The sequence below is a fragment of the Cherax quadricarinatus genome, chromosome 44, assembly GCF_038502225.1.
Source record: "Cherax quadricarinatus isolate ZL_2023a chromosome 44, ASM3850222v1, whole genome shotgun sequence".
In the NCBI taxonomy this organism is placed as follows: domain Eukaryota; kingdom Metazoa; phylum Arthropoda; class Malacostraca; order Decapoda; family Parastacidae; genus Cherax; species Cherax quadricarinatus.
The window spans coordinates 10494524-10518523 of record NC_091335.1 but is presented as its reverse complement, the minus strand read 5'-3'; the positions used below and the strand labels follow the sequence as shown (position 1 = coordinate 10518523).

Genomic DNA, 24000 nt, shown 5'->3' with positions numbered 1-24000 from the left:
ATGCGTCAGAAAGAGTGATAAGATCCAGTGACCAGCAAGATATAGGGAATATTGAAAGAGTACAGGAGTTGTGTTGCCCTGTGCACTCGCTGCCTCACTCAACCACTCACTAAATCCACACTAAATCCGCACTAAATCTGTAATAAACCTACACTAAACTCACGCAGACCGTCGTACACACACAACCAAGGGAGTAATCTGAAGTGAGCAGATTCCTGATGTGTTCAGCAACCATCCTAGGAAGATCAGATGACAGCAAGGCAACCAAGTCAGTACAGCTGCTGTGGTGGGTCGTGATCATCATAGCACAACTGGTAGTAACTAACCTAAGAATGGGTGGGGTTCGAACCCATGGCAAGTGAGTCGTAAAACTCCAGGCCAGTGCGTAAGCCACTGGGCCAGCTGGATGAATTTTATTGTAGCCAGCTGGCCCAGTGGCTTACGCACTCGCCATGGCTTCAAAACCCCACCCGATCTCTGGTTTATTTGCAATCGTGTTTTGAGATTTCTTGAGTCATGATAGTAGTAACTACCAGTAGCATCACCAGGACACACAGCTTTATAAGTGACAGCTGGGTAACAGTACAGGTTGTAATAGGAGTGACAGTCATTGTAGAGGCACTTGTAGTAGAGGCACTTGTAGGTCAAGTCTTCCATTCATTTCCATCTCCACTGTGAAGTCTATACATTCTTTCCACTCCAGTGGAGGGTGGGAAGAGAGCCTTCTGATTTGCTACCCTTGACTTCTACATCTAGATAATACATGATAGTTCTTAATCAAGGTCGAAGTGGATAGCTCTTCTCAGTAGACATCCTCGGTGTGGACTCCTAGGTCCTCTGATGTCTCTTTTTCCCATGTACTCCCGTGTGCTTCCATGTACTCCCGTGTGCTTCCATGTACTCCTGTGTGCTTCCATGTACTCCTGTGTGCTTCCATGTACTCCTGTGTGCTTCCATGTACTCCTGTGTGCTTCCATGTACTCCTGTGTGCTTCCATGTACTGACATGTACTCCTCTCTTCCTGCTGCCATCACCAACACAACCGGCAACACTACCACCAACACCCTCCTTTACCATTGCTACCACCACCATCACCACCACCACCACCACCACCACCACCACCACCGCCACCACCACCACCACCACCACCACCATCACCACCACCACCACAATCACCACCACCACTATCACCACCACCACCACCACCACCACCACCACCACCATTACCATAATCATCACCATCTTCACATCCTTTTACCACCAACACTGCCACTACCACAAATAATAATAATAATAATAATAATAATAATAATAATAATAATAATAATAATAATAATAATAATAATAATAATAATAATAATAATAATAATATTAATATAATTTTGCTTCTACAAGTACATGTACAAGGTATACAGACCATAGCTGACATCATTGACATACTACCATATAGAAAGCCGCTTGTTGTACAGAGCATTTCCTGCAAAGTAGGTCAGTTTTGTTCCCAGGATGCGACCCACACCAGTCGACTAACACCCAGATACCCATTTTATACTGATGGGTGAACATGGACAACAGGTGTCTTACGGAAACACGTCCTAATGTTTTCCAGCCGTACCGGGGATTCGATCTCCGGACTTCAGTGAGTGAAGTGAGTGCGCTACCGATCGAGCTACGGGACAACACCACCACAACTATAACAACAAATAACAACAAACATTACAAACACACCACCTCCACAAGCTTCCCACCACCACTACCACAACAACAACAATAAACACTACACACACATTCGCCAACATTCAAGGGAACTTTTCCAAAAGAGAAAACATTCTAGAGTTTCACGTTGTTAAGCTAAATATGCAAAATGGGACCAGATGTGTAAATCTGGACAGCACGTCCTCAAATGTAACCAAAAATGCTGACTTTTTTTTTAGGAAGGATCGACATTTTTTTTGGCCTCCGTTAATAATGAATGTTGGTGTAAATGTCGGGAATGGTGGTATTTTGGCCATTTGCATTTAATGTCCCAGAGGCAGCTGAGGTATGTGTGACGAAATTAATGTTACATCATTGCTGAGGAGGATGTTGTGCGCCGGTGGTTCAAGCCCACACACACACACACACACACACACACACACACACACACACACACACACACACACACACACACACACACACACACACACATAAACACAAACACACACACACACACGGTGGATCCAGTCTTCACTAAACAGAATCTAACGCTCATTCTTTCGTCTTAGGAAGGTGGAGGCTCGACCCTCCGTTTTCTCAACGCGACACTCGGAATCAATATCAACTTTGAAACCACTTCATCAATATTGACTTTGAAATCATGTTTTACGAAGATCTTTTCTCCTATTTCCTTTCTTTCTTCACTCTTTAATTCCTTTATTCCTTACTTCCTCCTTTCCTTCCTTCCTTCCTTCCTTCCTCCCTCCCTTCCTTCCTCCCTCCCTTCGTTTATTCCATCTTTCCTTCCTTCCTTCCCTACTCTCCTGTTAATCCATCAGTCATATCCCTCCTAGCCCTGAGACCATCCCTTTCTGTCCAGTGATGGATCCAGGGAAGATACAGCCTCCATTTCCTCTCCCTCCTTCTACCTGCCATCAATCATCTTCATCTCGTCAGCGGCCCTATTTATTTCTCCTTTGCGTATTCATTTTTTTTCGCCAGTTGTCTTCTGATGTATTGTCTGGGCGTGTCACACACACACACACAGGGCCAGGAGCTATGACTAGACCCCTGCAACCACAACTAGGTGAGTACACACACACACACACACACACACACACACACATGGGACACAGCAACAAGGGGCGAAAACTGGAAGTTGACGACTCAGACGAGTCACAGGGATGTTGGAAAGTATTTCTTCAGCCATAGAGTTTTCAGGAAGTGGAATAGTTTGGAAAGTGACGTAGTGGAGGTAGGTATCATACATAGCTTTAAGAACAGGTATGATAAAGCTCAAGAAAGGACCTAGTAGCAACCAGTGAAGAAGCGGGGCCAGAAGCTATGACTCAACCCCTACAACCACAATTAGGTGAAAATAATTAGGTGAATACACACATTCACACTCACACACAATTAACCAGAAACAGACATAATTACCACTACTAAACAAATACACGCAATCACACACAAACAAACACGGTGATTGGGAACGATTTTCAGACAGTATTGCAATCTGCATTCTTATCCGGAATGTTTAATCAATCTGCATGTGGCAAAATTGCATACATTATCATGGGGAATTTCGAGGCACTCACCCCCCCCCAAAAAAAAAAATCCAAAAATTCTCAAATTTCAAGCCGAAAATTAGCGTTTATCTCTCCCTCATTTTTTTTTAAATTCCCGAGTCATGGTTCATATTTTTTTAATTTTCAATACTTGGTTCCCAGTACGTGGTTCCCAGTTTTTGAGTTCATAGTACGTGGTTCCCAGTTTTCGAGTTCCCAGTACGTGGTTCCCAGTTTTTGAGTTCCCAGTACGTGGTTCCCAGTTTTCGAGTTCCCAGTACGTGGTTCCCAGTTTTTGAGTTCCCAGTACGTGGTTCCCAGTTTTTGAGTTCCCAGTACGTGGTTCCCAGTTTTTGAGTTCCCAGTACATGGTTCCCAGTTTTTGAGTTCCCAGTACGTGGTTCCCAGTTTTTGAGTTCCCAGTACGTGGTTCCCAGTTTTTGAGTTCCCAGTACGTGGTTCCCAGTTTTTGAGTTCCCAGTACGTGGTTCCCAATTTTTGAGTTCCCAGTACGTAGTTCCCAGTTTTTGAGTTCCCAGTACGTGGTTCCCAGTTTTTTAATTCCCAGTACGTGGTTCCTAGTTTTTGACTTCCCAGTTTTTGAGTTCACAGTACGTGGTTCCCAATTTTTGAGTTCCCAGTTTTTGAGTTCCCAGTACGTGGTTCCCAGTTTTTGAGTTCACAGTACGTGGATCCCAATTTTTGAGTTCCTAGTACGTGGTTCCCAATTTTTGAGTTCCCAGTACGTGGATTCCAATTTTTGAGTTCCCAGTACGTGGTTTCCAATTTTTGAGTTCCCAGTACGTGGTTCCCAATTTTTGAGTTCTCAGTACGTGGTTCCCAATTTTTGAGTACCCAGTACGTGGTTCCCAATTTTTGAGTTCCCAGTACGTGGTTCCCAATTTTTGAGTTCCCAGTACATGGTTCCGAATTTCTGAGTTCCCAGTACGTGGTTCCCAGTTTTTCAGTTCCCAGTACGTGGTTCCCAATTTTTGAGTTCCCAGTACGTGGTTCCCAGTTTTTGAGTTCCCAGTACGTGGTTCCCAATTTTTGAGTTCCCAGTACGTGGTTCCCAGTTTTTGAGTTCCCAGTACGTGGTTCCCAATTTTTGAGTTCCCAGTACGTGGTTCCCAATTTTTGAGTTCCCAGTACGTGGTTCCCAATTTTTGAGTTCCCAGTACGTGGTTCCCAATTTTTGAGTTCCCAGTACGTAGTTCCCAATTTTTGAGTTCCCAGTACGTGGTTCCTAATTTTTGAGTTCCCAGTACGTGGTTCCCAATTTTTGAGTACCCAGTACGTGGTTCCCAATTCTTGAGTTCCCATTACGTGGTTCCCAATTTTTGAGTTCCCAGTACGTGGTTCCCAATTTTTGAGTTTCCAGTACGTGGTTCCCAATTTTTGAGTTCCCATTATGTGGTTCCCAATTTTTGAGTTCCCAGTACGTGGTTCCCAATTTTTGAGTTCCCAGTACGTGGTTCCCAATTTTTGAGTTCCCAATTTTTGAGTTCCCAGTACGTGGTTCCCAATTTTTGAGTTCCCAGTACGTGGTTCCCAATTTTTGAGTTCCCAGTTTTTGAGTTCCCAGTACGTGGTTCCCAATTTTTGAGTTCCCAATTTTTGAGCTCCCATTACGTGGTTCCCAATTTTTGAGTTCCCAGCACGTGGTTCCCAATTTTTGAATTTCCATTACGTGGTTCCCAATTTTTGAGTTCCAAGTATGTGGTTTCCAACTTTTGAGTTCCCAGTACGTGGTTCTCAATTTTTGAGTTCCCAGTACGTAGTTCCCAGTTTTTGAGTTCCCAGTACGTGGTTCCCAGTTTTTGAGTTCCCAGTACGTGGTTCCCAGTTTTTGAGTTCCCAGTACGTGGTTCCCAGTTTTTGAGTTCCCAGTACGTGGTTCCCAGTTTTTGAGTTCCCAGTACGTGGTTCCCAATTTTTGAGCTCCCAATACGTGGTTCCCAGTTTTTTAGTTCCCAGTACGTGGTTCCCAGTTTTTGAGTTCCCAGTACGTGGTTCCTAGTTTTTGAGTTCCCAGTTTTTGAGTTCACAGTACGTGGTTCCCAATTTTTGAGTTCCCAGTTTTTGAGTTCCCAGTACGTGGTTCCCAGTTTTTGAGTTCACAGTACTTGGATCCCAATTTTTGAGTTCCAAGTACGTGGTTCCCAATTTTTGAGTTCCCAGTACGTGGTTCCCAATTTTTGAGTTCCCAATATTTGAGTTCCCAGTACGTGGTTCCCAATTTTTGAGTTCCCAATTTTTGAGTTCCCAGTACGTGGTTCCCAATTTTTGAGTTCCCAGTTTTTGAGTTCCCAGTACGTGGTTCCCAATTTTTGACCTCCCATTACGTGGTTCCCAATTTTTGAGTTCCCAGCACGTGGTTCCCAATTTTTGAGTTTCCATTACGTGGTTCCCAATTTTTGAGTTCCAAGTATGTGGTTTCCAACTTTTGAGTTCCCAGTACGTGGTTCTCAGTTTTTGAGTTCCCAGTACGTAGTTCCCAGTTTTTGAGTTCCCAGTACGTGGTTCCCAGTTTTTGAGTTCCCAGTACGTGGTTCCCAGTTTTTGAGTTCCCAGTACGTGGTTCCCAGTTTTTGAGTTCCCAGTAGGTGGTTCCCAATTTTTGAGCTCCCAGTACGTGGTTCCCAGTTTTTGAGTTCCCAGTACGTGGTTCCCAGTTTTTGAGTTCCCAGTACGTGGTTCCTAGTTTTTGAGTTCCCAGTTTTTGAGTTCACAGTACGTGGTTCCCAATTTTTGAGTTCCCAGTTTTTGAGTTCCCAGTACGTGGTTCCCAGTTTTTGAGTTCACAGTACTTGGATCCCAATTTTTGAGTTCCCAGTACGTGGTTCCCAATTTTTGAGTTCCCAGTACGTGGATTCCAATTTTTGAGTTCCCAGTACGTGGTTTCCAATTTTTGAGTTCCCAGTACGTGGTTCCCAATTTTTGAGTTCCCAGTACGTGGTTCCCAATTTTTGAGTTCCCGGTACATGGTTCCCAGTTTTTCAGTTCCCAGTACGTGGTTCCGAATTTTTGAGTTCCCAGTACGTGGTTCCCAATTTTTGAGTTCCCAGTACCTGGTTCCCAATTTTTGAGTTCCCAGTACGTGGTTCCCAATTTTTGAGTTCCCAGTACGTGGTTCCCAATTTTTCAGTTCCCATTACGTGGTTCCCAATTTTTGAGTTCCCAGTACGTGGTTCCCAATTTTTGAGTTTCCAGTACGTGGTTCCCAATTTTTGAGTTCCCAGTTTTTGAGTTCCCAGTACGTGGTTCCCAATTTTTGAGCTCCCATTACGTGGTTCCCAATTTTTGAGTTCCCAGCACGTGGTTCCCAATTTTTGAGTTTCCATTACGTGGTTTCCAACTTTTGAGTTCCCAGTAGGTGGTTCCCAATTTTTGAGTTTCCATTACGTGGTTCCCAATTTTTGAGTTCCAAGTATGTGGTTTCCAACTTTTGAGTTCCCAGTACGTGGTTCTCAATTTTTGAGTTCCCAGTACGTAGTTCCCAGTTTTTGAGTTCCCAGTACGTGGTTCCCAGTTTTTGAGTTCCCAGTACGTGGTTCCCAGTTTTTGAGTTCCCAGTACGTGGTTCCCAGTTTTTGAGTTCCCAGTACGTGGTTCCTAGTTTTTGAGTTCCCAGTTTTTGAGTTCACAGTACGTGGTTCCCAATTTTTGAGTTCCCAGTTTTTGAGTTCCCAGTACGTGGTTCCCAGTTTTTGAGTTCACAGTACTTGGATCCCAATTTTTGAGTTCCCAGTACGTGGTTCCCAATTTTTGAGTTCCCAGTACGTGGATTCCAATTTTTGAGTTCCCAGTACGTGGTTTCTAATTTTTGAGTTCCCAGTACGTGGTTCCCAATTTTTGAGTTCCCAGTACGTGGTTCCCAATTTTTGAGTTCCCGGTACGTGGTTCCCAATTTTTCAGCTCCCAGTACGTGGTTCCCAATTTTTGAGTTCCCAGTACATGGTTCCCAGTTTTTCAGTTCCCAGTACGTGGTTCCGAATTTTTGAGTTCCCAGTACGTGGTTCCCAATTTTTGAGTTCCCAGTACGTGGTTCCCAATTTTTGAGTTCCCATTACGTGATTCCCAATTTTTGAGTTCCCAGTACGTGGTTCCCAATTTTTGAGTTTCCAGTACGTGGTTCCCAATTTTTGAGTTCCCAGTTTTTGAGTTCCCAGTACGTGGTTCCCAGTTTTTGAGTTCCCAGTACGTGGTTCCCAATTTTTGAGCTCCCAATACGTGGTTCCCAGTTTTTTAGTTCCCAGTACGTGGTTCCCAGTTTTTGAGTTCCCAGTACGTGGTTCCTAGTTTTTGAGTTCCCAGTTTTTGAGTTCACAGTACGTGGTTCCCAATTTTTGAGTTCCCAGTTTTTGAGTTCCCAGTACGTGGTTCCCAGTTTTTGAGTTCACAGTACTTGGATCCCAATTTTTGAGTTCCAAGTACGTGGTTCCCAATTTTTGAGTTCCCAGTACGTGGTTCCCAATTTTTGAGTTCCCAATATTTGAGTTCCCAGTACGTGGTTCCCAATTTTTGAGTTCCCAATTTTTGAGTTCCCAGTACGTGGTTCCCAATTTTTGAGTTCCCAGTTTTTGAGTTCCCAGTACGTGGTTCCCAATTTTTGACCTCCCATTACGTGGTTCCCAATTTTTGAGTTCCCAGCACGTGGTTCCCAATTTTTGAGTTTCCATTACGTGGTTCCCAATTTTTGAGTTCCAAGTATGTGGTTTCCAACTTTTGAGTTCCCAGTACGTGGTTCTCAGTTTTTGAGTTCCCAGTACGTAGTTCCCAGTTTTTGAGTTCCCAGTACGTGGTTCCCAGTTTTTGAGTTCCCAGTACGTGGTTCCCAGTTTTTGAGTTCCCAGTACGTGGTTCCCAGTTTTTGAGTTCCCAGTAGGTGGTTCCCAATTTTTGAGCTCCCAGTACGTGGTTCCCAGTTTTTGAGTTCCCAGTACGTGGTTCCCAGTTTTTGAGTTCCCAGTACGTGGTTCCTAGTTTTTGAGTTCCCAGTTTTTGAGTTCACAGTACGTGGTTCCCAATTTTTGAGTTCCCAGTTTTTGAGTTCCCAGTACGTGGTTCCCAGTTTTTGAGTTCACAGTACTTGGATCCCAATTTTTGAGTTCCCAGTACGTGGTTCCCAATTTTTGAGTTCCCAGTACGTGGATTCCAATTTTTGAGTTCCCAGTACGTGGTTTCCAATTTTTGAGTTCCCAGTATCTGTTTCCCAATTTTTGAGTTCCTAATTTTTGAGTTCCCAGTACGTGGTTCCCAATTTCTGAGTTCCCAATTTTTGAGTTCCCAGTACGTGGTTCCTAATTTTTGAGTTCCCAGTTTTTGAGTTCCCAATACGTGGTTCCCAATTTTTGAGTTCCCATTACGTGGTACCCAATTTTTGAGTTCCCAATTTTTGAGCTCCCATTACGTGGTTCCCAATTTTTGAGTTCCCAGTACGTGGTTCCCAATTTTTGAGTTCCCAGTACGTGGTTCCCAATTTTTTAGTTTCCATTACGTGGTTCCCATTTTTTGAGTTCCAAGTACGTGGTTCCCAATTTTTTAGTTCCCAGTACGTGGTTCCCAATTTTTGAGTTCCCAGTACCTGGTTCCCAATTTTTGAGTTCCCAATTTTTAAGTTCCCAGTACGTGGTTCCCAATTTTTGAGTTCCCAATTTTTGAGTTCCCAGTACGTGGTTCCCAATTTTTGAGTTCCCAGTACGTGGTTCCCAATTTTTGAGTTCCCAGTACGTGGTTTCCAATTTTTGAGTTCCCAGTACGTGGTTCCCAATTTTTGAGTTCCCAGTACGTGGTTCCCAGTTTTTGAGTTCCCAGTACGTGGTTCCCAATTTTTGAGTTCCCAGTACTTGGTTCCCAGTTTTTGAGTTCCCAGTACGTGGTTTCCAATTTTTGAGTTCCCAGTACGTGGTTCCCAATTTTTGAGTTCCCAGTACGTGGTTCCCAATTTTTGAAGTCCCAGTACGTGGTTCCCAATTTTTGAGTTCCCAGTACGTGGTTCCCAATTTTTGAGTTCCCAGTACGTGGTTCCCAATTTTTGAGTTCCCAGTATGTGGTTCCCAATTTTTGAGTTCCCAGTACGTGGTTCCCAATTTTTGAGTTACCAGTATGTGGTTCCCAGTTTTTGAGTTCCCAGTACGTGGTTCCCAATTTTTGAGTTCCCAGTATGTGGTTCCCAATTTTTGAGTTCCCAGTACGTGGTTTCCAATTTTTAAGGTCCCAGTACGTGGTTCCCAATTTTTGAGTTCCCAGTACGTGGTTCCTAATTTTTGAGTTCCCAGTACGTGGTTCCCAATTTTTGAGTTCCCAGTATGTGGTTCCCAATTTTTGAGTTCCCAGTACGTGGTTCCCAATTTTTGAGTTCCCAGTACGTGGTTCCCAATTTTTGAGTTCCCAGTACGTGGTTCCCAATTTTTGAGGTCCCAGTACGTGGTTCCCAATTTTTGAGTTCCCAGTACGTGGTTCCCAATTTTTGAGTTCCCAGTACGTGGTTCCCAATTTTTGAGTTCCAAGTACGTGGTTCCCAATTTTTGAGTTCCAAGTACGTGGTTCCCAATTTTTGAGTTCCCAGTACGTGGTTCCCAATTTTTGAGTTCCAAGTACGTGGTTCCCAATTTTTGAGTTCCCAGTACGTGGTTCCCAATTTTTGAGTTCCCAGTACGTGGTTCCTAATTTTTGAGTTCCCAGTACGTGGTTCCCAATTTTTGAGTTCCCAGTATGTGGTTCCCAATTTTTGAGTTCCCAGTACGTGGTTCCCAATTTTTGAGTTCCCAGTACGTGGTTCCCAATTTTTGAGTTCCCAGTACGTGGTTCCCAATTTTTGAGTTCCAAGTACGTGGTTCCCAATTTTTGAGTTCCAAGTACGTGGTTCCCAATTTTTGAGTTCCAAGTACGTGGTTCCCAATTTTTGAGTTCCAAGTACGTGGTTCCCAATTTTTGAGTTCCAAGTACGTGGTTCCCAATTTTTGAGTTCCCAGTACGTGGTTCCCAATTTTTGAGTTCCCAGTACGTGGTTCCCAATTTTTACGAAAATATATTCTCGGACGAGCCAAATTTTTCCGAAATTTGATCTATAAATTATTTTGATTTGTGTTCGAAATACATCTGAAACAAACATATTGACGGATTTATTGTTGCTGTTATTGTTTTGTTGTTTTTCTTGCTGCTGTTTTGACGTTGTTATGTTGTTGTTTCGCAGTTTTCTTGCTATTGTTTTGGCTGTTATTTTCTGTTGTTTCTTTTGTTTTTGGTGTTGGTTTCGGTTGACATTTTCGTTGTTGTTGTTGTTGTTACTTGTTATAATTGTCGTTGTTATTGCTGCAGTTATTATTAATAATATTTTAGTTATTGTGTATACTCTCTCAGTGTAACTTCTTAATGAGGGAATTATCCTTGAGGCTGCGGGGGCGTTGACCCCCGAAACCTACTCCTGGTATACTCCAGGTATACTCCAGGCATATTCCAGGTATACTTCAGGTATGCTCCAAGTATACTCCAGGTAAGGGTCAGTGTAGAGGCGACTTTATTCCCATCTTAACTACCCACAGGTAGTTTTTGACCCTGACTAAATCTACAATTAAAAATCTCTTCAGATAGTTGTAAGATGAGATAAGATAAGATTTCGTTCGGATTTTTAACCCCGGAGGGTTAGCCACCCAGGATAACCCAAGAAAGTCAGTGCGTCATCGAGGACTGTCTAACTTATTTCCATTGGGGTCCTTAATCTTGTCCCCCAGGATGCGACCCACACCAGTCGACTAACACCCAGGTACCTATTTGCTGCTAGGTGAACAGGACAACAGGTGTAAGGAAACGTGTCGAATGTTTCCACCCGCCGGGAATCGAACCCGGGCCCTCCGTGTGTGAAGCGGGAGCTTTAGCCACCAGGCCACCGGGCCACCTAAATCATTTATCTGGTGGCGCTGCAGTCTCCAACACCAGCAACACCTACAGCTGGTGTGGGTGTTGGTGGGTGTTAGGTTAGGTAAGGCTTGTCATGAGAGAAGGACAGGTGTTACAAAAAACGCGATTCTAAAAACTTAGGAATACTAGAAAGGACTGCCCTTCTAGCATCCAGCCTGTTACTGGGTTTTCGTAACAATTAGTCAGTATCCTTGTCCAATTATCCATTAGAATTCAGTATGATTCAATAGTGCTTCAGGATTACAACTGGTAGGCTACTAACTAGAGAAATTAAAATTTAATAAATTTATTAAATAAGTTGTCTAGGCGTATATCAAATTAAATTAATCACAGTAATCAACAAAATAATAATAATCACTTTTCTCGTGTACAGTATTATTGTGCTGAAAGCACATATCACATTTATAATTCTTAAGTACCGTCTGGTACATTAACATTTAATAAGATATTACAAATATGTACAAGTAAGTGTGTGTGTATGTGGTAAGTGCTCTACGTAGTTCACTATGTCTCACGACTCGACTAGACTTAAACAAGTGACTGACAAAGTCCACAAATAAACTAACTTCTTGACCAACTGGCAATTAGAACAGTCTGCTTGAACAATAAAAAAAATGCTAAGCCCAATAACAATATAACAAGCAACTGCGACACAGAGTCAGGAACAAGGAGATAATGTAACGACACTAAGTAGGGACCATCAGCAGATCCTCCACAAAAGTCATAAAAGTCCCATAATACTGAATCTAAGTTCAGCATAAGAAAATCCCCGACTGTGACAATACACAGATACCGGTACAAGTTAGGTCAGAAGCTACAGCTCAGGACCTGAGTTACTCAGAGTGTCTAAGCGACACACAACCTCAGTACAACGTCGAAAATCACTTAGTCTCGACAGTGTTCTGTGAACAGAGTTCTACAGAACATACAACAATAATGAGACAAGAGACGATCTTCCAACAAGGGCCAATAAAGGAGATTTAGGCTCGTCTTGTCTAGAATACGTACAACCACCCAGCGAGTCTAGACCAGACTGAATACTTCAGGCGAGGTGTGGACACCCCCCCCCTCGATCACGTGATAGCTCCGTGGACAGCTGTTGCCCAGCAACAGAAGGCGGCAGAGTAATGAGGAAAGAGCGATAATTACAGTAGTTAGACAATCAAGACTTGAACTGAGCACATAATATGTTACATCCTACCTAACAAAAGGAAACTAAGTCAAATAATAATACAAAGCAATATATTCACGATTTAGCTATTATCGCAAATATAAGCAATATAAAATTATATGAAAATGTAATATACATGTAATATAAATACATTGTAACCCATTCAGGGGTTGCAACAACAGGTGCTTCCTGAAGCTGGGTCTTAGTCATATGATGACCCGCGTAGCTGGAGGAGCTTATGGTCATCTGACCGAAACCTTCAGCTGGCTTATCCCCCTCACCCCCTTTAAAAATGATAATTATGATCATTAGATTTTCAGCTCATTATGGCAGGTATACATACATGCTTTGAAGATGCAGATTTAAGTGGTTAATGAAAGTACGTGGGAGTACACGGGAGTACACGGGAGTACATGGGAGTACATGGTAGTACATGGGGGAAGACAGACAGCTGAGAACCTTAAAGTTCACACTGAAGCTATCTAGAGGAAAGTATAACTACAGGGAAGTACTATCTACTACCTACATTGAGTACTGTCTTGTATTGTCTACATGCCTCAAGGAAGAGATAGCAAAGCAAAAGGGTCTCTCCCCACTCTCCACTCCTTCCGTATAGACACTATTGGGAACTAGACTACGTTTGAGAGCATATGTTAATACACAGTGATAAGATTCTTGAAGAGTACCTGGTGTGACGGCCCTCTTAGGCTCCCGACAGGACCTCCTGTCATCTAAGGTGACTCCTGCCATCAGGTGAAGTGGGAATGGACGTTGTGTGTAGGTGGTGAAGGTGGTAGTGGGTGGGAAGACGAGGCTGTAGCTCCTGGGATCACTGTCTGAACTTTAAATGTCATAAGGCTTTCCAGATTTACAGCTAAATGATTCGCAGTGAAAGGAGGGTGTGGCAGTTACTGCCGTAGACACTGCTGTCTCACTGCCATGTGGGAGTGTTGCTGCTACTGTCGTAGGCACTGCTGTCTCACTGCCATGTGGGAGTGTTGCTGCTACTGTCGTAGACACTGCTGTCTCACTGTCAGGTGCCAGTGTTGCTGGTACTGCCGTAGGCACTGCTGTCTCACTGCCAGGTGGCAGTGTAGCAGCTGCTACCGTAGGCACTGTTGTCTCACTAACAGACGCTAGTGAGGCAGATTCTCGCACCGTGGGCCAAGCCAGCGGGAAATGGCGAAATTTTGCTGATCCGTCTTTATTATTATTATTATTATTATTATTATTATTATTATTATTATTATTATTATTATTATTATTATTATTATTATTATTATTATTATTATTATTATTATTATTATTATTATTATTATTATTATTATTATTATTATTATTATTATTATTATTATTATTATTATTATTGTTATTATTATTACTATTATTATTATTATTATTATTATTATTATTATTATTATTATTATTATTATTATTATTATTATTATTATTATTATTATTATTATTATTATTATTATTATTATTATTATTATTATTATTATTACTGATGTTGTTTTGGCGTTGTTATTATTATTATTATTATTATTATTATTATTATTATTATTATTATTATTATTATTATTATTATTACTGATGTTGTTGTCGTTGTCGTTATCATTATTATTATTATTATTATTATTATTATTATTATTATTATTATTATTACTGATGTTGTTGTCGTTGTTGTTATTATCATTATTATTATTATTGTTGTTATTATTATTATTATTATTATTATTATTATTATTATTATTATTATTATTATTATTGATGTTGTCGTTGTTGTTGTTATTATTATTATTATTATTGTTATTATTATTATTATTATTATTATTATTATTATTATTATTATTATTATTATTATTATTATTATTATTATTATTATTATTATTATAGTGAAGAAAACACTTTTACTGGCACATATACAGTCACAGTGTTGCCAGAGACGTGTTGGCATCAATGTTCATACGACCCACCAAACTACTAATATCCTCTCCCCTCCCTCAGAGTGCAGTCACTGTACTTCACACCTCCAGGACTCAAGTCCGGTTAATCGGTTCCTTCTGAATCCCTTCATGAATGGTATCTTGCTCGCACTCCAACAGCACTTTAAATCATAAAAAAATATTTGCTTCCACTCACTCCTGTTTCACACTCTCACAAACGCCTGTTACATGTCCAAGCACTTAGTACTCATAACCTCGTTTATCCCTCCCACCTTTTCTAAGACTACCCCTACCCCTCCTACCCTATATCCCAGATTTATACCCGCTCCAAGTCATCCTGTTTTGTTCTATCCTCTCTAAATGTCTAAACCACCACAATAACCCATCCTCATGCACTCTGGGTAATACTTTTAGAAACTCCCCAATTCCTAATCTGACTAGGTCAGGGCGTTGACTTAAGCCGGTGTGAGATTTGGACCTGCCTCACATGGGCCAGTAGGCCTGCTACAGTGTTTTTTCTGTCTTATGTTCTTCTTATGTTCTTAATCTCTACACATTGCTTGTTCACCTTCACCTCGTGTTTCACCTGCTTATAACCTTCACTTTCTGTTTCACCTGCTTATTCACATTCACTTTCTGTTTCACCTGCTTATTCACCTTGATTTTCACCTGCACCTTCACCTGGTGTTTCACCTTCACCCGGTGTTTTAGTTTCGCTTGGTGTTTCACTTTCACCTTGTGTTTCACCTTCACCTTCCCGCGTTTCACCTTCACCCAGTGTTTTCCCTTCATCTAGTGTTTCACCTTTTTTCTTAACCAAGGTTTGACAAGGTTAAGGATCCCTAGCTTTATTGACAAGCTATTTACAGGTTAAGGATCCCTAGCTTTATTGACAAGCTATTTACAGGTTAAGGATCCCTAGCTTTATTGACAAGCTATTTACAGGTTAAGGATCCCTAGCTTTATTGACAAGCTATTTACAGGTTAAGGATTCCTAGCTTTATTGACAAGCTATTTACAGGTTAAGGATCCCTAGCTTTATTGACAAGCTATTTACAGGTTAAGGATTCCTACCTTTATTGACAAGCTATTTACAGGTTAAGGATCCCTAGCTTTATTGACAAGCTATTTACAGGTTAAGGATTCCTAGCTTTATTGACAAGCTATTTACAGGTTAAGGATTCCTAGCTTTATTGACAAGCTATTTACAGGTTAAGGATCCCTAGCTTTATTGACAAGCTATTTACAGGTTAAGGATTCCTAACTTTATTGACAAGCTATTTACAGGTTAAGGATTCCTAGCTTTATTGACAAGCTATTTACAGGTTAAGGATTCCTAACTTTATTGACAAGCTAAGAGCTGTTACCTACATCAGCTCATTTGAAAGCATTTTTATTGTTATGAGACATACAGGTAGGGAACAGGATGAAGTTGGAGCCATCTGTGGGCCAGCATTTTCATGTGATCAACTGACTTTATCTCGTTGACATCATTATGCTGTACGAATATTTCACTTTCACCTGATATTTCACTTTTACCTCATGTTTCACTTTCACTTTCTCTTGTTTCAGTTGGGACAGGACTCCCGGTACCGTCACTCCTACTACTGGTTCACGGCAGTCACTTTCATTCTGCTGCCGCTCTGTCTGCTGGCTGTTTTCAACTTCTTCCTCATCCAAGCAGTGAGAACGTGAGTAGAAAGTGACACTCAAAGTGAGAAAGTGAGAGAGTGAAAATGATACTGAAAGTGTGTGATTGATATTGAGAGGGAAAGTGTGACTGACATTGAGATAAACTGAAAGTGAGAGTGAAAGTGAGACTGAAAAGGATAATGAAAATGAGACTGATTTTTTAGAAAGTGAGAGTGGAAATTATATGGAAGTTGAGAGTTAAAGAGAGACTGAAATTGAAAGTGAGAGTGAAAAATGAGACTGAAAGTAAAAGTGAGAGTGAGACTGAAATTGAAAGTGAAAGTGAGAATGAAAGTTAGAGGGAAAGTGAGACTTCAATTGACAATGAATATGAGTGAAAGCGAGACTGAGTTTTTAGAAAGTGAGAGTGAAACTTACGTTGAAATTTGTAGTGAAAGTGAAAGTGAGAGTGAAAGCGATAGCTCCAAAGCAGAATTGCAATGCTAAGGTACTAATTAGCTCCTGATGACTCAGCTTGAAAGGCCGAGAGCTGAGACTCGACCCACGACAAGCAAGGGAGGGGAAGACACAGTATGCACAGTTTCAAGAGTAGACACGACAAAGAGTTCCGGGTAGTGTGGCTTAGTACTGGCAGTCAGTGCATTTCAAGAGGTGGGAGCGGTGACTCGACCCTTGCACACAAATCGGCGAGTACAAATTTTGTGATTATTGCATTATTACCAGTTCGTACATGTGTTGTTTATATTTATCTCCCCCTTCCTTTTTCTCCCTTCCTTCTTTACTCTCCTACCTTCCTTCCTTCCTTCCTTCCTTCCTTCTCCCTTCCTTCTTCACTCTTTCTCTGCCTTCCTTCCTTCCTCCCTCCTTTCTTCCCTTCCTTCTTCCCTTCCTTCCTTCCTCCCTTCCTTCCTCCCTCCCTTCTTCCCTTCCTTCTTCCCTTCCTTCCTTCCTCCCTTCCTTCCTCCCTTCCTTCCTTCCTCTCTTCCTTCTTCACTCTCCCTCTACCTTCCTTCCTTCCTTCTTTCTCCCTTCCATCTTCACTCTCCCTCTACCTTCCTACCTTCCTCACTTCCTTCTTCACTCTCCCTCTCCCTTCCTTCCCTGATTCATTCATTCATTCATTAATGCACTTCTCCCTCTTCTTCTCATCCCCCCCATTCCTTACTCATCTTCCCTCCCTCCAACACCATCTCTCCTTCCCTCTATCCCTTCCACTATTCACCCTTCCTCCATCACTCCCCAAGTCCTCTCTCCAACGTGAAATTCTCCTCGTCTTCTTCTCCCCTCTCTCTCCTCCATTTCCCCTCCCATATCCCCCAGTTCTATCACCTATTCCACACAAAACAGTGTAGTTCCTCGGTCGTGTACCATACCGGTATAAGTCATGGCTGAGATTTAGGTCCGCTAGGTATCCTCTGGCCCAATCCTTGAAAACTACCAATCTCCGGAGCCTACTCAACTAAACGCATTGTCAGCACGACTGGCGAATCTTCGTACTGGCTTGGATTCGGCTGTTAGGTTTCAAGCCTCTTGACTACAGCTCTCTGGAGTATACCTGAAGGGCGTTCCAGGGGTCAACGCCCCTTGGCCCGGTCCGTGGCCAGGCCTAGTAATGAATCAGGGCCTGATCAACCAGCCTGCTACTGCTGGCCGCACATAAACCGACGTACGAACCACAGCCCGGCTAGTCAGGTACTGACTTTAGGTGTCTGTCCAGCTTGCTCTTGAAAACAGCCAGAAGTCTCTCAGTAATCCCCCTTATGTATGTTGAGAGGCTGTTAAACAGTCTTTGGCCCTGGGAACACCACATTTTCATATTTTCCAGAATTTCGTTTCCGTGATAGCTATAATATCAGGGTTGTCTTCTCCTACTTTCTCCCTCTCTATTTTAACTTTTCATCTGTTGTGTTTCACCTCAATGCCACCAGTAGAGGATAAATCCCTAAAGAAGGGAGTAAAGCTAACTACATAAAATCGAGAGGGTGAAAGAAATGGCTAATTTAGAATTTGCAGTTTACAAAATACCAATAACTATTAACGATTTACCTTGAAAAAAAATCGCATTCAGACCGAGCCCAAAAAAATATAAATAGAAGTATCTAATGCAGTGTTTTTTCCCATGAATGTTTAAAAGATAGACTGACTGGGTGATTCTCAGTAAACATTATATGTGAAAATAAATCATCAATACTGACTGCTAACCCAGTGCTCATCCTGCAGCTAACAGTGCTCATCCTGCAGCTAACACTGCTCATCCTGCAGCTAACACTGCTCATCCTGCAGCTAACACAGCTCATCCTGCAGCTAACACTGCTCATCCTGCAGCTAACACTGCTCATCCTGCAGGTAACAGTGCTCATCCTGCAGCTAACACTGCTCATCCTGCAGCTAACAGTGCTCATCCTGCAGGTAACAGTGCTCATCCTGCAGCTAACACTGCTCATCCTGCAGCTAACAGTGCTCATCCTGCAGCTAACAGTGCTCATCCTGCAGCTAACAGTGCTCATCCTGCAGCTAACAGTGCTCATCCTGCAGCTAACACTGCTCATTCTGCAGCTAACACGGTTCATCCTGCAGCTAACACTGTTCATCCTGCAGCTAACACTGCTCATCCTGCAGCTAGCACTGCTCATCCTGCAGCTAACACTGCTCATCCTGCAGCTAACACTGCTCATCCTGCAGCTAACAGTGCTCATCCTGCAGCTAACAGTGCTCATCCTGCAGCTAACAGTGCTCATCCTGCAGCTAACAGTGCTCATCCTGCAGCTAACAGTGCTCATCCTGCAGATAACAGTGGTCATCCTGCAGCTAACACTGCTCATCCTGCAGCTGACACTGCTCATCTTGCAGCTAACATTGCTCATCCTGCAGCTAACACTGCTCATTCTGCAGCTAACACTGTTCATCCTGCGGCTAACACTGTTCATCCTGCAGCTAACACTGCTCATCCTGCAGCTAACACTGCTCATCCTGCAGCTAACAGTGTTCATCCTGCAGCTGACACTGCTCATCCTGCAGCTGACACTGCTCATCCTGCAGCTAACACTGCTCATCCTGCAGCTAACAATGCTCATCCTGCAGCTAACAGTGCTCATCCTGCAGCTAACACTGCTCATCCTGCAGCTAACACTGCTCATCCTGCAGCTAACACTGCTCATCCTGTAGCTAACATTGCTCATCCTGCAGCTAACAGTGCTCTTCCTGCAGCTAACATTGCTCATCCTGCAGCTAACATTGCTCATCCTGCAGCTAACAGTGATCATTCTGCAGCTAACACTGTTCATCCTGCAGCTAACACTGTTCATCCTGCAACTAACGCTGCTCATCCTGCAGCTAACACTGCTCATCCTGCAGCTAACAGTGCTCATCCTGCAGCTAACAGTGCTCATCCTGTAGCTGACACTGCTCATCCTGCAGCTAACAGTGCTCATCCTGCAGCTAACAGTGCTCATCCTGCAGCTAACACTGCTCATCCTGCAGCTAACACTGCTCATCCTGCAGCTAACACTGCTCACTCTGCAGCTAACAGTGCTCATCCTGCAGCTAACACTGCTCATCCTGCAGCTAACACTGCTCATCCTGCAGCTAACACTGCTCATCCTGCAGTTAACAGTGTTCATCCTGCAGTTAACAGTACAATTTTTAAGGTAACGAGAATATAGAGCGAGTCAGGTTCAATTTGTGAATGTTGATGTTAACGCTGCTGTGAATTACAGCGTTGACGACACAGAGACAAGTGTCGTCCGTGTCACGGAACACTAGTAACGTCGTCCGTGTCACGGAACACTAGTAACGTCGTCCGTGTCACGGAACACTAGTAACGGGCGGCTAGTGTCTGACACATGTTTACCCGCACTCTGTTTATGTCGTGTCCAGCATAAATAACAGTACAGCATAAACGACAAGATGTGCTGTAGAACAGCATAAACCACAAGTTGTGTTGTAGAACAGCATAAACCACAAGATGTGCTGTAGAACAGCATAAACCACAAGTTGTGCTGTAGAATAGCATAAACCACAAGTTGTGTTGTAGAACAGCATAAACCACAAGTTGTGTTGTAGAACAACATAAACCACAAGATGTGCTGTAGAACAGCATAAACCACAAGTTGTGTTGTAGAACAGCATAAACCACAAGATGTGCTGTAGAACAGCATAAACCACAAGTTGTGTTGTAGAACAGCATAAACCACAAGTTGTGTTGTAGAACAGCATAAACCACAAGTTGTGTTGTAGAACAACATAAACCACAAGTTGTGCTGTAGAACAGCATAAACCACAAGTTGTGTTGTAGAACAACATAAACCACAAGTTGTGCTGTAGAACAGCATAAACCACAAGTTGTGTTGTAGAACAGCATAAACCACAAGATGTGTTGTAGAACAGCATAAACCACAAGTTGTGTTGTAGAACAACATAAACCACAAGTTGTGCTGTAGAACAGCATAAACCACAAGTTGTGTTGTAGAACAGCATAAACCACAAGTTGTGTTGTAGAACAGCATAAACCACAAGATGTGTTGTAGAACAGCATAAACCACAAGTTGTGTTGTAGAACAGCATAAACCACAAGTTGTGTTGTAGAACAGCATAAACCACAAGATGTGTTGTAGAACATCATAAACCACAAGCTGTGTTGTAGAACAACATAAACCACAAGATGTGTTGTAGAACAGCATAAACCACAAGATGTGTTGTAGAACAGCATAAACCACAAGTTGTGTTGTAGAACAGCATAAACCACAAGATGTGTTGTAGAACAACAAAAACCACAAGTTGTGTTGTAGAACAACAAAAACCACAAGTTGTGTTGTAGAACAACATAAACCACAAGTTGTGTTGTAGAACAACAAAAACCACAAGTTGTGTTGTAGAACAACATAAACCACAAGTTGTGTTGTAGAACAACAAAAACCACAAGTTGTGTTGTAGAACAACAAAAACCACAAGTTGTGTTGTAGAACAACAAAAACCACAAGTTGTGTTGTAGAACAACAAAAACCACAAGTTGTGTTGTAGAACAACATAAACCACAAGTTGTGCTGTAGAACAACATAAACCACAAGTTGTGTTGTAGAACAACAAAAACCACAAGTTGTGTTGTAGAACAGCATAAACCACAAGTTGTGTTGTAGAACATCATAAACCACAAGTTGTGTTGTAGAACAACATAAACCACAAGTTGTGTTGTAGAACATCATAAACCACAAGTTGTGTTGTAGAACAACATAAACCACAAGATGTGTTGTAGAACAACATAAACCACAAGTTGTGCTGTAGAACAGCATAAACCACAAGTTGTGTTGTAGAACAGCATAAACCACAAGTTGTGTTGTAGAACAGCATAAACCACAAGATGTGTTGTAGAACAGCATAAACCACAAGTTGTGCTGTAGAACAGCATAAACCACAAGTTGTGTTGTAGAACAGCATAAACCACAAGATGTGTTGTAGAACATCATAAACCACAAGCTGTGTTGTAGAACAACATAAACCACAAGATGTGTTGTAGAACAGCATAAACCACAAGATGTGTTGTAGGACAACATAAACCACAAGATGTGCTGTAGAACAACATAAACCACAAGTTGTGTTGTAGAACAACATAAACCACAAGTTGTGTTGTAGAACAGCATAAACCACAAGTTGTGTTGTAGAACATCATAAACCACAAGTTGTGTTGTAGAACAACATAAACCACAAGTTGTGTTGTAGAACATCATAAACCACAAGTTGTGTTGTAGAACATAAACCACATAAACCACAAGTTGTGTTGTAGAACAACATAAACCACAAGTTGTGCTGTAGAACAGCATAAACCACAAGTTGTGTTGTAGAACATCATAAACCACAAGTTGTGTTGTAAACCACAAGTTGTGCTGTAGAAAGCATTGTGCTGTAGAACAGCATAAACCACAAGTTGTGTTGTAGAACAGCATAAACCACAAGATGTGTTGTAGAACAGCATAAACCACAAGTTGTGTTGTAGAACAACATAAACCACAAGTTGTGCTGTAGAACAGCATAAACCACAAGTTGTGTTGTAGAACAGCATAAACCACAAGTTGTGTTGTAGAACAGCATAAACCACAAGATGTGTTGTAGAACAGCATAAACCACAAGTTGTGTTGTAGAACAGCATAAACCACAAGTTGTGTTGTAGAACAGCATAAACCACAAGATGTGTTGTAGAACATCATAAACCACAAGCTGTGTTGTAGAACAACATAAACCACAAGATGTGTTGTAGAACAGCATAAACCACAAGATGTGTTGTAGAACAGCATAAACCACAAGTTGTGTTGTAGAACAGCATAAACCACAAGATGTGTTGTAGAACAACAAAAACCACAAGTTGTGTTGTAGAACAACAAAAACCACAAGTTGTGTTGTAGAACAACATAAACCACAAGTTGTGTTGTAGAACAACAAAAACCACAAGTTGTGTTGTAGAACAACATAAACCACAAGTTGTGTTGTAGAACAACAAAAACCACAAGTTGTGTTGTAGAACAACAAAAACCACAAGTTGTGTTGTAGAACAACAAAAACCACAAGTTGTGTTGTAGAACAACAAAAACCACAAGTTGTGTTGTAGAACAACATAAACCACAAGTTGTGCTGTAGAACAACATAAACCACAAGTTGTGTTGTAGAACAACAAAAACCACAAGTTGTGTTGTAGAACAGCATAAACCACAAGTTGTGTTGTAGAACATCATAAACCACAAGTTGTGTTGTAGAACAACATAAACCACAAGTTGTGTTGTAGAACATCATAAACCACAAGTTGTGTTGTAGAACAACATAAACCACAAGATGTGTTGTAGAACAACATAAACCACAAGTTGTGCTGTAGAACAGCATAAACCACAAGTTGTGTTGTAGAACAGCATAAACCACAAGTTGTGTTGTAGAACAGCATAAACCACAAGATGTGTTGTAGAACAGCATAAACCACAAGTTGTGTTGTAGAACAGCATAAACCACAAGTTGTGTTGTAGAACAGCATAAACCACAAGATGTGTTGTAGAACATCATAAACCACAAGCTGTGTTGTAGAACAACATAAACCACAAGATGTGTTGTAGAACAGCATAAACCACAAGATGTGTTGTAGGACAACATAAACCACAAGATGTGGTGTAGAACAACATAAACCACAAGTTGTGTTGTAGAACAACATAAACCACAAGTTGTGTTGTAGAACAGCATAAACCACAAGTTGTGTTGTAGAACATCATAAACCACAAGTTGTGTTGTAGAACAACATAAACCACAAGTTGTGTTGTAGAACATCATAAACCACAAGTTGTGTTGTAGAACAACATAAACCACAAGTTGTGTTGTAGAACAACATAAACCACAAGATGTGTTGTAGAACAGCATAAACCACAAGATGTGTTGTAGAACATCATAAACCACAAGTTGTGTTGTAGAACAACATAAACCACAAGATGTGTTGTAGAACATCATAAACCACAAGTTGTGTTGTAGAACAACATAAACCACAAGATGTGTTGTAGAACATCATAAACCACAAGTTGTGTTGTAGAACAGCATAAACCACAAGATGTGTTGTAGAACATCATAAACCACAAGTTGTGTTGTAGAACAACATAAACCACAAGATGTGTTGTAGAACATCATAAACCACAAGTTGTGTTGTAGAACAGCATAAACCACAAGATGTGTTGTAGAACATCATAAACCACAAGTTGTGTTGTAGAACAGCATAAACCACAAGTTGTGCTGTAGAACAGCATAAACCACAAGTTGTGTTGTAGAACAGCAAAAACCACAAGATGTGTTGTAGAACAGCATAAACCACAAGATGTGTTGTAGAACAACATAAACCACAAGTTGTGTTGTAGAACAACATAAGCCACAAGTTGTGCTGTAGAACATCATAAACCACAAGTTGTGTTGTAGAACAGCATAAACCACAAGTTGTGCTGTAGAACATCATAAACCACAAGTTGTGCTGTAGAACATCATAAACCACATGTTGTGTTGTAGAACAGCATAAACCACAAGTTGTGCT

The 24000-nt window shown here is 41.6% G+C and overlaps 1 protein-coding gene across 1 annotated transcript in view; it reads left to right on the top strand.

Moving 5' to 3' along the window:
• The window catches only part of LOC128697364 (uncharacterized), a 148293-nt gene that overhangs the window by 98542 nt on the left and 25751 nt on the right, over positions 1 to 24000 (top strand). Inside the window, exon 4 of the mRNA XM_070094082.1 lies at positions 15876 to 15994. Coding sequence (XP_069950183.1) covers positions 15876 to 15994 — 119 coding nt within the window. The remainder of the gene's footprint in view (positions 1 to 15875; positions 15995 to 24000) is intronic.